Here is a 12,518-nt window from a genome sequence, read left to right on the forward strand (position 1 = left end):
GTTAAACAAAGGAGTGTTTAATAAATTATTAGCAAGTTTCTTTTATCAGATGATGTTTTATATGGATTGTATAATTTAGGTAACCAGTTGCTATTTACTATCACAATTCAATTACTATCAATGCATTATTAATTAACATTGTGATTGAGGTTTTACAAATAACTGGTGGGTGAATCTGATAAATTGTGTCTGAGTTAATAAGTTGAAGCTGGTATGTATTATACCATTGAAGTCGGTAATTATAGTTTGAGACCATTTTGAACTACATTTCACTAATTATTGCATTTCAATACTGCTACCTTTTCATTACCACTTCATGTGACACAGATTACTGATAAATTCCTTTATTGTGAGGTCATTCTCCTAAATTAGAAAGAACCAGAGACGGGACATGTAAGACCCAAAGTGAGTTTGTGGATCAGAGAGTGAGTCACAGTGATTGGACTCCAAAAAACACCTCCCACTGTGTTTATTTTCTAGGTCTAAATTCAAACTTGGATTTAGAAAAATACAGGACTTGACTCCTCATCAGTCTTTTAGCTCAGGCGTGGGTTAGGAAGGATATGTCAGAGTTAGGAAGGCATGTCAGTAGAAAGGTACATTTTGAAGTGGTAGTGTCTTTATGCTTACATTTGTCTTTGTCAGGAAGTGGCTGTGGAAGCTGAGAATGTGATGTCTCTTGACAGGTAGTAGGGCTTACACAGAATTTGTCTGCATAATCTTCCAGATTCATTGTTTTAGATAATTCTTTCAAACTTTTACACACTACAGAAACTCCATCCACATTGTTTCTCAGGTGTGATGGCTCACGCCTGTAATTACTGCACTTTAGGAGGCCGAGGCGGGAGGATTGAGCCCAGGAGTTGAGGCCAGGTTGGGCAACATAGTAAGACCCCCATCTCTATAAGTGAGTAAGTAAATAAATACATATGTAATAAAAATAGATTGTTTTTGGAGGAATATATTATATATATTAAGGAATGATCACCTTTCCAATTTTTTAAAGAATCTTGAGTAAACAAACTTTAGCTGAGCCTTCAGAATCAATGAGGTTTGGGACAACTTCATGACTATTGCCTATGAGTTGATAAAATCACTGCTTTCATCTTCACTCTGCACTGGTGGTAATAATAGCTCCAGGGTTCCTATTTCTGTGCTGGACAAGGGCTTTACATGCATTATCTCTCTTGATCCTCCCCATAATCCTGAGAGGGAAGAGGTCATAGAATCCCTATTTTACACATGATTTGGAAACTGAGCCTTACAGCAGCTAAATCAATGGCCTGAAACTGCACCGCTACTAGTGTCTGAGCTGAGATTGCATTCAGAGGTTGCTCTCACGAAGTTCCTAATAGTTGTTACTGCCATCCATGTGTGGTCTGGTAAGTGGATAATTATAGCTTAGTTGTTTACAGCACAAAAGTACCTAGTACCAGATTGTTTGGTGTCCTTCTGTCACACCTGTTAATTGTTTGCTTGAGCTTGAAATTGCTCAGAATAGTTGTATGGTAGGCAGAATAATGCAACCCCTCCTCACCAAGATGTTCCTATCCTAACCTCCAAAGTCTTTGAATGTTAACTTATATGACAAAAGGGACTCCGCAGATGTGATTGAGTTAAGGATCTTGAGAGGGGGAATTATCCTAAACTACCAAGTGGGGTACAAGGTAACCATAATGGTCCTTATAAGTGAAAGACGGAGGCAGGAGAGACAGAATCAGAGGAAATGTGGTGACTGAAGCAGAGGTCAGAGTGATGCAATTGCTGCCTGGGGCCACAGACCAAAGATGATGGGCAGGTGGAGCATGGTGGCTCACACCTGTAATGCCAGCACTTTGGGAGGCCGAGGTAGGTGGATCACAAGGTCAGGAGATCGAGACCATCCTGGCTAACACAGTGAAACCCCATCTCTACTAAAAATACAAAATATTAGCCAGGCATGGTAGTAGATGCCTGTAGTCCCAGCTACTCAGGAGGCTGAGGCAGGGGAATGGCGTGAACCCTGGAGGCAGAGCTTGCAGTGAGCCGAGATCACGCCACTGCACTCCAGCCTGGGTGACAGAGTGAGACTCCATCTCAAAAAAAAAAAAAATTGATCGGCAGCCTCTAGACGTTGGAAAAGGCAAGGGAGTATCCCGCTACAGTCTCTGGGCTTTAGCCCCATCAGGCTTATTTCTGCCAGTTGTGGTGGCTCATGCCTGTAATCCCAACAACTCAGGAGGCTGAGGTGGGAGGCTCACTTGAGGCCAGGAGTTTGAGGCTGCAGTGACCTATGATCACACCCTGCACTCCAGCAGCCTGGGTGGGCAACAGAACCAGAGACTATCTCTTAAAAACATATGTATATAGAGAGAGAGACTTATTTCTCTGACTCTGTAAGACAATAAATAATAAATTTTTGTTGTAAGCAAGTAATTTTGTGGTAATTTGTTATAGCAACAATCGAACACTAATACACGTCGTATCTGACACTCAGATCCCTCCACTACACAGTGACCAAAATTCATGCAGCGATGATTAGCAATGCTGCCCCTTTACCAAGTGGTGGTAAGTTCTGGTTATAACTCACAGGGGTGAAGGCAGGAAGCTGCTACTGACCCTGACATTCTCAGAGCCATCCTCACAAAGGCATGTAGAAAGCCTTCACAACCTTCAGAAGCTTCCTTTTCATTCTCTCTATACAGCACTAAAGCATCTTAAATTTATTATTTCAGCATCTATTAAGCACCTACTATGTGTCAGGTTCCAGAAATTCAAAGGTAACTAGGACTCAGATCCTTAAGGAGCTTACAGCACAGTAGGGTGGCAGAAGACATAAACAAGTTATTATAAGGTAACAAAATATATGCAAGACAAAAATAACTTCAGGAAAAGAATCCCAGAACATGGGAATTACCATCTCCGTCTGGGGAGGGTAAGAGGGAATGAGAGGCTTGGAAAGGGGTTGAAGTCCGAGCTAGGGGGTGACTAATATCTTTGGAATCCCCAGCTTTAGTGGGTAAGGTTCTGACACCCACTGTAGGTCCCAGTGTCATCAGACCTGGTCTCTGCTGAGGCTGCAGCAAATGTCTGAGGTTGGGAAGGGAAGGTGACCCCAGGATGAAGCGAACAGGAATTTGCTAATACCTACACATAGCAGATGATCAGAGCTCTGGAGAGACATTCTCCATGACTTCTTGGAAGTTCAACAGATAAAGTGAAAGGTTCCATAAATTGTAATGTACCAGCTAGATATAAAGTATTATCCACTTGCTTGGGATTCATGCTTAGACATTGGGAAATTCCTTCTCAATTTTTGTCGCTAAACGAAGTCTATCTTCCAACTGAGAAAACAAACCCAAGATATAGACAGAAAAGTAGGTCTAGGTTTCAATGCCTAGCATGTTCCATTCAAAATACAGTAAATTTTGGCTGAAAGCACTTATCACACAATCTAGGGCAAACATCATGTCATGATTTTCCTGCCTAACCTCAATCCTGAGACCACCACAAACACACCATTTCCTACTGAACACTGATATACTCAGAAACTGAAATCTAAAGCTGGAAATGGCCTTAACGATAATTTAATAACAGTTTGTTTTACAGACGAAGAACCCTGAGGTATCGAGGAGTTAAGATTTTAAAAAAAAGAGAGAGAGAGAGAGAAACTGCCTTGGCGCAGTTATACGGACTTTGCTAGAAGAGACTGCGTCGGCTTATTTGATGTCAGCTGTCACAGCCGGAGCTTCATGAAATGTCTATTAAGAGAGAGTACAATCCATTTCCTATGAAGTCTAAAATGTAAAAGGATATTACTAAGGAATGCTACCACCTAATTTTTTTTTTACCATCATTATTATTTCAACTAGAGTTTTGAAAAGTGATTTACCAACACTGCGTATCATTTTGTTTTTGCTAAGAACTATCAACTGGGGCAATCCCGTGTAGTAATTTATCTCTAAATAACTGGGGGTTTTCCAAAAAGACTCAAAATGTCGAAATCCAGCCTCTTTCGGGGAAACCACAGGTAACTAAGGAAAGACACCTTCGCAGGAGTTCCCCTCACACGCACCCACCCCTGGCGCAGGGCCCTGTGGAGGCGGTGGAAACGCCCCTCTGGGAGCCCAGCACTTTCTCCCGCCGACTGACGGGTGGTGCCCGGGGGCTGGAGGCGACTCTGCCAGGCTCCCGGGCTCCGCTACCGCCGCGCCGCCCCCCGGGCCTGCAGAGCTCGCGCTCTGGGGTCAGGCTGAGGACGCGGGCAGCCGGGGGGCCGGGACAGAGGGCCGGCCTGCGAGCGCGCGGCGCCGGCTAGGGACCCGGCTTACCCACGTGACCGCCCCGCCCGCCGCCTGCGGCCCGCCGAGCCCCGCCGCCTCCCTCGGGCTGCAGCTCCCGGCGTGCCCCGCACTCTCCGCTGCCCACCCGCTCGCCCGCCCCTCCTTCTCCTCCCAGTGCCACAGAGCCGGAGCCCGAGCTGCCGCCGCAGCCACAGCCGAGGGCACTATGGTAAGACGAGCGCGCTGGCCCGGAGGCCGCGGCGTGGCGAGAAAAGCCCCCCGCGCGGCCCCGCACGGCCCCGGGAGTGAGGCCGCCATTTTAACCTGATTTTGGCCTCCAAGGTGGGCGCTTCTGCTCTGCGGCTCCGCTGCTCTCCAACCGACCGGCCTGCCCTCCGGCCCTCAGGCCCTGCCCTGCTGCTCTTTGGATTTTGGGGAGCGGGGAGGGCCCGGGCGCCGGCGCAGGTTGGGGGTCGGGGTCGGGGTCGGGGCCGGGCGGGCTGGGGCGCGAGAGGGTCTGCGGACTGCAGCCGCTCGCGCCGCCTTTGCCCTTCGCTTCCTAATTTGACTTAACACGCGAGGCTTTAAAATTGGTACGTGCTGCGAACGCTGTGTGGGTCAGGGTCTGGATGGCCTGTAATGAAACCCTTACGGGAGATTAAGGAAGAGGGAAAACACTTTTTAAAATGCTTTCTCGCCGTAAATGCTTTTACACTCGTTCCGTTAGTTTTGGAGTGTCTGCATGTGAGCTGTGGGCCGTGGGCGGTTTGGAGTTTACACTTGATTCTCTTTCCTTATGAGGAAACGTCAGTGGCTAGGATGACTTTAAAGAAAAAAATAGTAGAAGCATTAACTGAAATCCAAAAGTGTTTTTTTAAGGCCAGCCGAGTTGACACAATACAGAAGGTATTTTTGCTGCCGCTCCTGAAGCTCTGACATCACCCAGTGAAATAGGAAACATTTCAGGGATGGGACAACTTGTATTTGTCCCTTTCGCTTCCACATCCAAACCCCTTTAAGAAGGATGAATGGGCAGGATGAGTTAGACTCCTTCGCTGTATCGTCTACTGATTCTTAAAATGTGACAAATCTGATTGGACGACTTACATGGTACGGTGCAATTTTTGATGTCCAGACTAAAGTGAGTCTTCTCTAGGCAAACAGTAATTTTGGTTAAAACCAAAATACGTGTTCTGAATTACTGTTCTGTGTTTATTTTCAGGCTTCTGGAGTTACAGTGAATGATGAAGTCATAAAAGTTTTTAATGATATGAAAGTAAGGAAATCTTCTACACAAGAGGAGATCAAAAAGAGAAAGAAAGCAGTTCTCTTCTGTTTAAGCGATGACAAAAGACAAATAATTGTAGAGGAAGCAAAGCAGATCTTGGTGGGTGACATTGGTGATACTGTAGAGGACCCCTACACATCTTTTGTGAAGTTGCTACCTCTGAATGATTGCCGATATGCTTTGTACGATGCCACATACGAAACAAAAGAGTCTAAGAAAGAAGACCTAGTATTTATATTCTGGTGTGTAAAAACAAAAGAAAAAAGTACTTTTAAAATGCAAGGATTGTTGTTATCATAGTCAGTCTTACCTTTGTTTTTCTTATAAATGGGATTCAGTAATTTTTTTTTTTTTTTTCTGTAGGGCTCCTGAAAGTGCACCTTTAAAAAGCAAGATGATTTATGCTAGCTCTAAAGATGCCATTAAAAAGAAATTTACAGGTACAATCTTGATTATTTTGTGCAGAGAAATTACTATTTATTCATTATAATAAAGTAATAGCGTAATGTTTTTTCTTTTTAGGTATTAAACATGAGTGGCAAGTAAATGGCTTGGATGATATTAAGGACCGTTCGACACTTGGAGAGAAATTGGGAGGCAATGTAGTAGTTTCACTTGAAGGAAAACCATTATAAAATGACAGTCAAGTGCCATCTGGATCTTAAGGAGCTTGCATTTCTCCAGCTCAGTCCATTGGAATAGTATTAGGTTTTGTTTTTTTGTTTTTTTTCCCCCTTTCCACTGGGCCCTTCCAACACAATGAATGAAGGAAATATCATTTATTTAAGCAGCCTATCAGTGATTGCCATTAGACTGTTTAATACTGTTACTTTTATGTAGAACCCAAGGAATGCCTTCCTGTCATATTTTAGCCAAAACAACTGGTTATATGCCTCCCTTGCAGCAAGCACTACAATGTATGTGATCGTCAATGTGAATAGCTTAGAATACTGCAAAGGATAAGCTAATTGAATGCCTTGAAAGTATTATCCACTGGTCAGATGGTCAACTTTTTTCAGTATTATTTATAGTTGCACTTGATTGCAGTTCTGTGAGGCTTGAGCATTCATACACCTCACCTGCCTTGGCAAGCCTATTTTTGTGACATGGCAGCACGGATATAACACTATGCATTAAAAGCACTTTTTGTAACAAGTTTAATATCCTAAAAGGAATGCCAATTAAGTTTTGTTAACTGTGTCATCAACTTATCCTAGTACCTCAGTGTTCATTCCTGTTACCTGCATACCTTCTTAAAAGAAAGAGCTGTTATTAATGCCTTTTTGTTTTCCATTGAGTGTACACTACTGAATAAGTGTAGGACTTTTATGTTTACCATGTGAGTCCTGCAACACTAAAGATATTTTGAATATCAGTCATGATGGCAATTTCTGTATAAAAGAGCCTTAAATGGAACATTGTTTTGAGATCAAACTCCCCACCCTTACAAACATGGCCACGTTGCAATAAAAATTGTGGCATATTAGAGAACGTTGCCTTGTTTTCCTTGGAAATTTTGCAAAATGTTATGTGACACAACTTCTAGGGTAACATTATTAATCTCTGCACTGGTCATTTGAGAATTTTTTTTGTACAACATTCATGTGTGATATTTTCCAGATTTGTTGGATTTATTTGGTTTAAAAAATATTCTATCTTAAAGCCAACTAATATAAAATACCATTGTTAAAGAATGGTACTTTTATAAACATTATTTATTTCCTATGTGTTAATATGAAGATCAGAAATTATTTTTTGCACTTTGGCATAAATACTTTTCAATATCTGATTTGTTTTCTGGATAAATTAGCATAGTTATTTTTTTATTCACATTTACATTTCTAAGTAGTTGTGTAGTAGAAGCAGGAAGCTCTTATTGCTTATTTGATCATAATGAAAATAATTTGTAAAATTCCTTTAAAAGTTTAATGATACTTCTGATGTTTCGGAACAGTCATTTCACCTACTATTTCTGAATATATTTTGCAAATTGAATTGGAATAGGAATTGATATAGCAGTCTTAAACATTAGTAGTGGGATTTGGCTATGGTCCAGACTGTGCTCCTTATAGAGAATTTGATCTGCTCAGTGTGAGCGGTTTGCTGTTAGCCAGGGCTATTTATGGCAAACACATGCTTTTGTATCTTGTCATAGTTATCCACAAATGGCAAAACTGGACTTGATTCTACTGGTATGCAAAACAGGCATGCTAGTAAGCAGTCAGTCGTGGCTCAGAACTTAACGCCATAGCTCAGAGGAATGCTTTTATCAGAAAACAGGAAAGAAAATATCCCTTAAAAAGCTTTTTTGAATGTGTGGAAGTAATTTTAGTATAATTAGATTTTTTCCCATATTTTTGAAAGATTTTTCAGATGTGAACATTAAAAATAGGCTTTCATTTAAAATTATATGAATGGTTTGGGATCTTTTTGCACTGAGCAATTTTATTTCAGGCTTCCAGTTGTCCCTGTGAGTTATCCTGGACATTTCGATGGTTTTTGGTAAGGCCAAACTCTAATAAGCAAAACAGAGAATACTGATGTATACTTAACCATATCTGTAACTGATACTTGCACCATGGAATTTTTCATTGAGTTATTTCCTCATTCTTTCAAAAAATAAGGGACTATAAATCAGTTACGTAGTATCTTTTGTTTTTGTAGCTGATTCCTTATCTTTCTTGTATGCCTCTTTAGTAATTTCAGAGATTAACTATTGCTTTAAACTGTGATACTTTGATTTGCTAGATTGGCAAAACTGATACTAATATAGTTAAGTTCATCTTTGAAATACATCTTTGTGCGTAGAGCCAAAAAAAAAGATAAAATTAATAATAGTTCCCTTGTTGTTTGAGATTAATTTGGCATTTGAAATGATCATTTTATTTTACAATCATTTATAATGAATCAATGTTCCAGTTAGCTTTAAAAGGTATACGGTGCTAATTAGTAAAATATTGAAGGCAATATTTTACTGCTAGCTTGCAAAGTTATGAGAGTTTAAAAAATAAAATATATGAAGAGTTTAAAAAATAAAATATATGAAAATATTTAAAGCTGTTGAGATGTGTTTACTTACACTTCAGAACATTAAAAGTTTAAAAACTGGTGTTTCAGATCAAAGAGGCATCATCTATATTCTGTTTTTAAGGATTTTAGTTGATAATTTCTCATCAATACCAATTTTCTTTAAAAACTGAGTATTACAGCAATTAATTTTAGCATTTTCAGACAAATGGGAACAGTTGGCATGTGTCCCAAACTGGCTATCAGCTGTCATTTTCCATCATTATCTAAAATAGTGTGGCCAGCATTGTGTATTGAAATGTGCCTTTTTCGTACATTGGAAGAGAAGCCTCTTACTGGGTTTGAGTTTCTTTGATACAGAACATTTGTAGCAGCTAATTTATGGAATCTGGCAAATAAGCTTTGAGAGGAAATTCTTTTAAAAGTGTTTTCTTGTTAAGGAATAATCTCAACAATGGTAAATCATCAAGAGGTTAAGAACACTCCATTAGGTTTGCCACTCAGAAAAAACAATCTCATTTTGCTCTTCATAGTTCCTGTTTTTGCTTGCAAATTTAATAGTAAGTGGAGATGCAAAACAAAGTGAATGTTCATTTTTCTATGAATAGTATTAAAGCTACTAGAGATGTGCAGGCAGGTCCCAGTAAATGTTGCCCTTTTTTTTTTTTTTTTTTTTTTTTTTGAGACAGGGTCTCACTCTATTGCCCAGGCTGGAGTGCAGTGGCAAAATTTCAACTCACTTCAAACTCAACCTTCTCGGCTCAGATAATCCTCCCACCTCAGCCTCGCAAGTAGCTGGGACTACAGGCATGCACCACCAGGCCTAATTTTTTTTTTTTTTTTTTTTTGGTATCTCTTTTGTAGAGACTGAGTTTCACCATGTTGCCCAGGCTGATCTCCAACTCCTGGGCTCAAGCTGTCCTCTGATCTCCGCCTCCCAAAAGTGCTGGGATTGCATGCGTGAGCTCCCACGCCCTGCTCAAATACTGCTTTTGAAGACAGCATGAGTTTATGGATGTTCTGTCTCCTCTTAGCCCATAAAGAAGTCTGAGGCTTTTCTTTTGCTCTGGAGCATCCAACTAATTGCTTTATTTCCATGTAGAATTAGAGGACTCATCTCTCCACTTAATTTTCCTCTCATAATGCAATTGGGCAGATTAAATCTCTAAGCCTCAGTTTTTTAACCCACAGTATGGGAACGATAATATCTGTTTACCATATGTTTCCTGAGCACTAAATATGGAAATGGTTTTTGAAAACAGGAAAATGCCATGTAAATGTAATGTTTATTCATTGTTAATAACTATGTAAGTAGATATTAAATGTTTTCGTTAAAAGTAAGATGTATTATAAATCATTGAACCTCTATTTTTATAACTTCTGTGTGTGTACATATATATACACACACACACACATACACACATATATATACACACACATTTTTTTTTCTTTTTTTGGACAGGATTTTACTCTATTGCCCAGGCTGCTGTGCAGTGGCACAATCATAGCTCACTATAACCTTGAACTCCTGGGCTCAAGTGATCCTCCCACCTCAACCTCCTGAGCAGCTGGGATTATAGACATGCACCACTATGCCCAGCTAATTTTTTTTTTTTTTTTTTTTTTTTTTTTTGAGACAGAGTCTCACTCTATCACTCAGGCTGGAGTGCAGTGGTATGATCTCGGCTCACTGCAACCTCTGCCTCCTGGGTTCAAGCAATTCTGCCTCAGCCTCCCAAATAGCTGGGACTACAGGCATATGCCACCACACCTAGCTAATTTTTGTATTTTTAGTAAAGATAGGGTTCCACCATGTTGGCCAGGCTGGTCTCAAACTCCTGACCTCAGGTGATCTGCCTGCCTCAGCCTCCCAAAGTGCTGCGATTACAGGCATGAGCCACCATGCCCGGCCTGCCCAACTAATTTTTTTTTTTTTAATTTATTGAGACGGAGCCTCACTGTGTTGTCTAGATTGGTCTTGAATTCCTGGCCTTAAGCAATCCACCCATCTCAACCTCCCAAAGCACTGGGATTATAGGTGTGAACCACTGAGCAGAGCCTATTTAGTGTATATATAGAGATGGAGTTTCACCATGTTGACCAGGCTGGTCTTGAACTCCTGACCTCAGGAGATCTGCCCACCTTGGCCTCCCAAAGTGCTGGAATTACAGGCTTGAGCCACTGCACCAGCCCTATTTAGTATATTTTAAAAGTAGCATCTTTCAAGAATATTTGAAAAATAATCCTAAGATTGTTTTCTAAAAAAGCTTATGCTCATAAAAATCTAAAAAGTTTTTTATTTCAAAGATGTTCTGAAATGTTTCAGTATTGTAAACTTATGGAATCTGTGGGAAACAAGGATTGTATAGACACAGAAATCTGGTGTCTCTTAATTCTTTTCCAGAAACTTGGATATCTCCCTCCCCTACCCATCTTTCTAAGAAGACATAGTACTTTATGTTATAGTGGTTAAGTCCTAGGACTTTGGTATTCGATTGCCTGGTTGTTTACATAGAGCCCTTTAACACTTAGTAATTGGATAGATTTGACAAATCATATAACCTCTTGGAAGTTTAGTTACTACATCTATAAAATGGGGATAATTGTACTACATCTCATAAGATTGTGAGCATAACTGAAAGCACTTGGAATAGTTCCTAGCACATAATAAGGGCTCAGTAGGATGATCCTAAGATTTACAGTCCAAACCAGAACACTTTTTGAAAATGAAAGGGGGAGCTATTAATTATGCCAAGACAACAGGCTTGAGATAGGCCAATCCCAAGTAAACCAGGAGGTGTCGTCTAGAAGTATAGGCTAATATTAAAATGTAATACTTAAATAGAATGAATTAAAGACTAAAGATCATTTGTTAATTTTAATTATATAATGTATTAGCATACTGACTTGAGGATCTCACGAAGTATATGAGGTCTTAAGTAAACCTCAGAAAGATTGAATTTGGCTTTTTAAGCCTTTTTAATAGTTTTCCTTTTGACTTTTTTTTTTTTTTTTTTTTTTTTTTTGAGATGGAGTCTCGCTCTGTCGCCCAGGCTGGAGTGCAGTGGCGCAATCTCGGCTCACTGCAAGCTCCACCTCCCGGGTTCACACCATTCTCCTGCCTCAGTCTCTCGAGTAGCTGGGACTATACAGGTGCCCGCCACCATGCCCGGATAATTTTTTGTATTTTTAGTAAAGATAGGGTTTCACCGTGTTAGCCAGGATGATCTCGATCTCCTGACCTCATGATCCGCCCGCCTTGGCCTCCCAGAGTGCTGGGATTACAGGCGTGAGCCTCCTTTTGACTTTCATAATTGTAAACTGTCAGATATTATATTTTGCTACTATCAGTATGCTTTGTCTATAGCAGCTTCTGCTAATAGTTGCTTTTCGTCTCATGTGGATTTGGAAAACGAGGTTTGTTAAAATTGTGTATAAGCAAATAAATAGGCCCAGAGTGAAAGCTTGAGAGCAAAATACCTGAACACATGAACCTTATTTTTTGGGGCTGTTTAAATAACTTTGTGGTGTACTTTCAGGATTTGGTTTTTGTTTTTGTTTTAAATAAAAGGTATGTAAAAGAGCTGAACTGTAACTAGGCATTACTGTATCTCAGGGAGGTGTCTGCAGTATTATTAGTATTTAAGGAAATCATACTTGCCGTTGACAGTACCTGTATCATTAAAGGCTCACAAAGAAATTTGTTCCTTTTTTTTTTTTTTGAGATGGAAGTCTCGCTGTGTCACCCAGACTGGAGTGCAGTGGTGTGATCTCACCTCATGCAACCTCCACCTCCCGAGTTCAAGTGATTCTCCTGCCTCAGCCTCGTGAGTAGCTGAGTAGCTGGGATTACAGGTACCCACCACCACACCCAGCTAATTTTTTTTTTTTTTTTTTTTTTTTTTTGAGACGGAGTCTCACTCTGTCGCCCAGGCTGGAGT

At 40.5% G+C, this 12,518-nt stretch overlaps 1 protein-coding gene across 4 annotated transcripts; it reads left to right on the top strand.

Moving 5' to 3' along the window:
* The first annotated feature begins 4,333 nt into the window (after positions 1-4,333).
* On the top strand, positions 4,334-9,918 carry CFL2 (cofilin 2). 4 transcript variants are annotated; one of them, XM_003901697.5, is made up of 4 exons: positions 4,334-4,491; positions 5,485-5,792; positions 5,914-5,990; positions 6,073-9,918. In XM_003901697.5, exons 1-4 carry the CDS (start codon positions 4,489-4,491, stop codon positions 6,183-6,185), a joined length of 501 nt encoding a protein of 166 aa, XP_003901746.1. In that variant the 5' UTR covers positions 4,334-4,488; the 3' UTR covers positions 6,186-9,918. The 4 variants fall into 4 exon arrangements, with proteins under 4 accessions (XP_003901746.1, XP_009209657.1, XP_009209656.1 ...); XM_009211393.3 differs by having other exon boundaries at positions 4,462-4,604; XM_009211392.3 differs by lacking the exon at positions 4,334-4,491 and adding an exon at positions 4,837-4,855.
* The last annotated feature ends 2,600 nt before the right edge of the window (positions 9,919-12,518 follow it).

This window comes from Papio anubis, chromosome 7 (assembly GCF_008728515.1).
Source record: "Papio anubis isolate 15944 chromosome 7, Panubis1.0, whole genome shotgun sequence".
Classification (NCBI taxonomy): domain Eukaryota; kingdom Metazoa; phylum Chordata; class Mammalia; order Primates; family Cercopithecidae; genus Papio; species Papio anubis.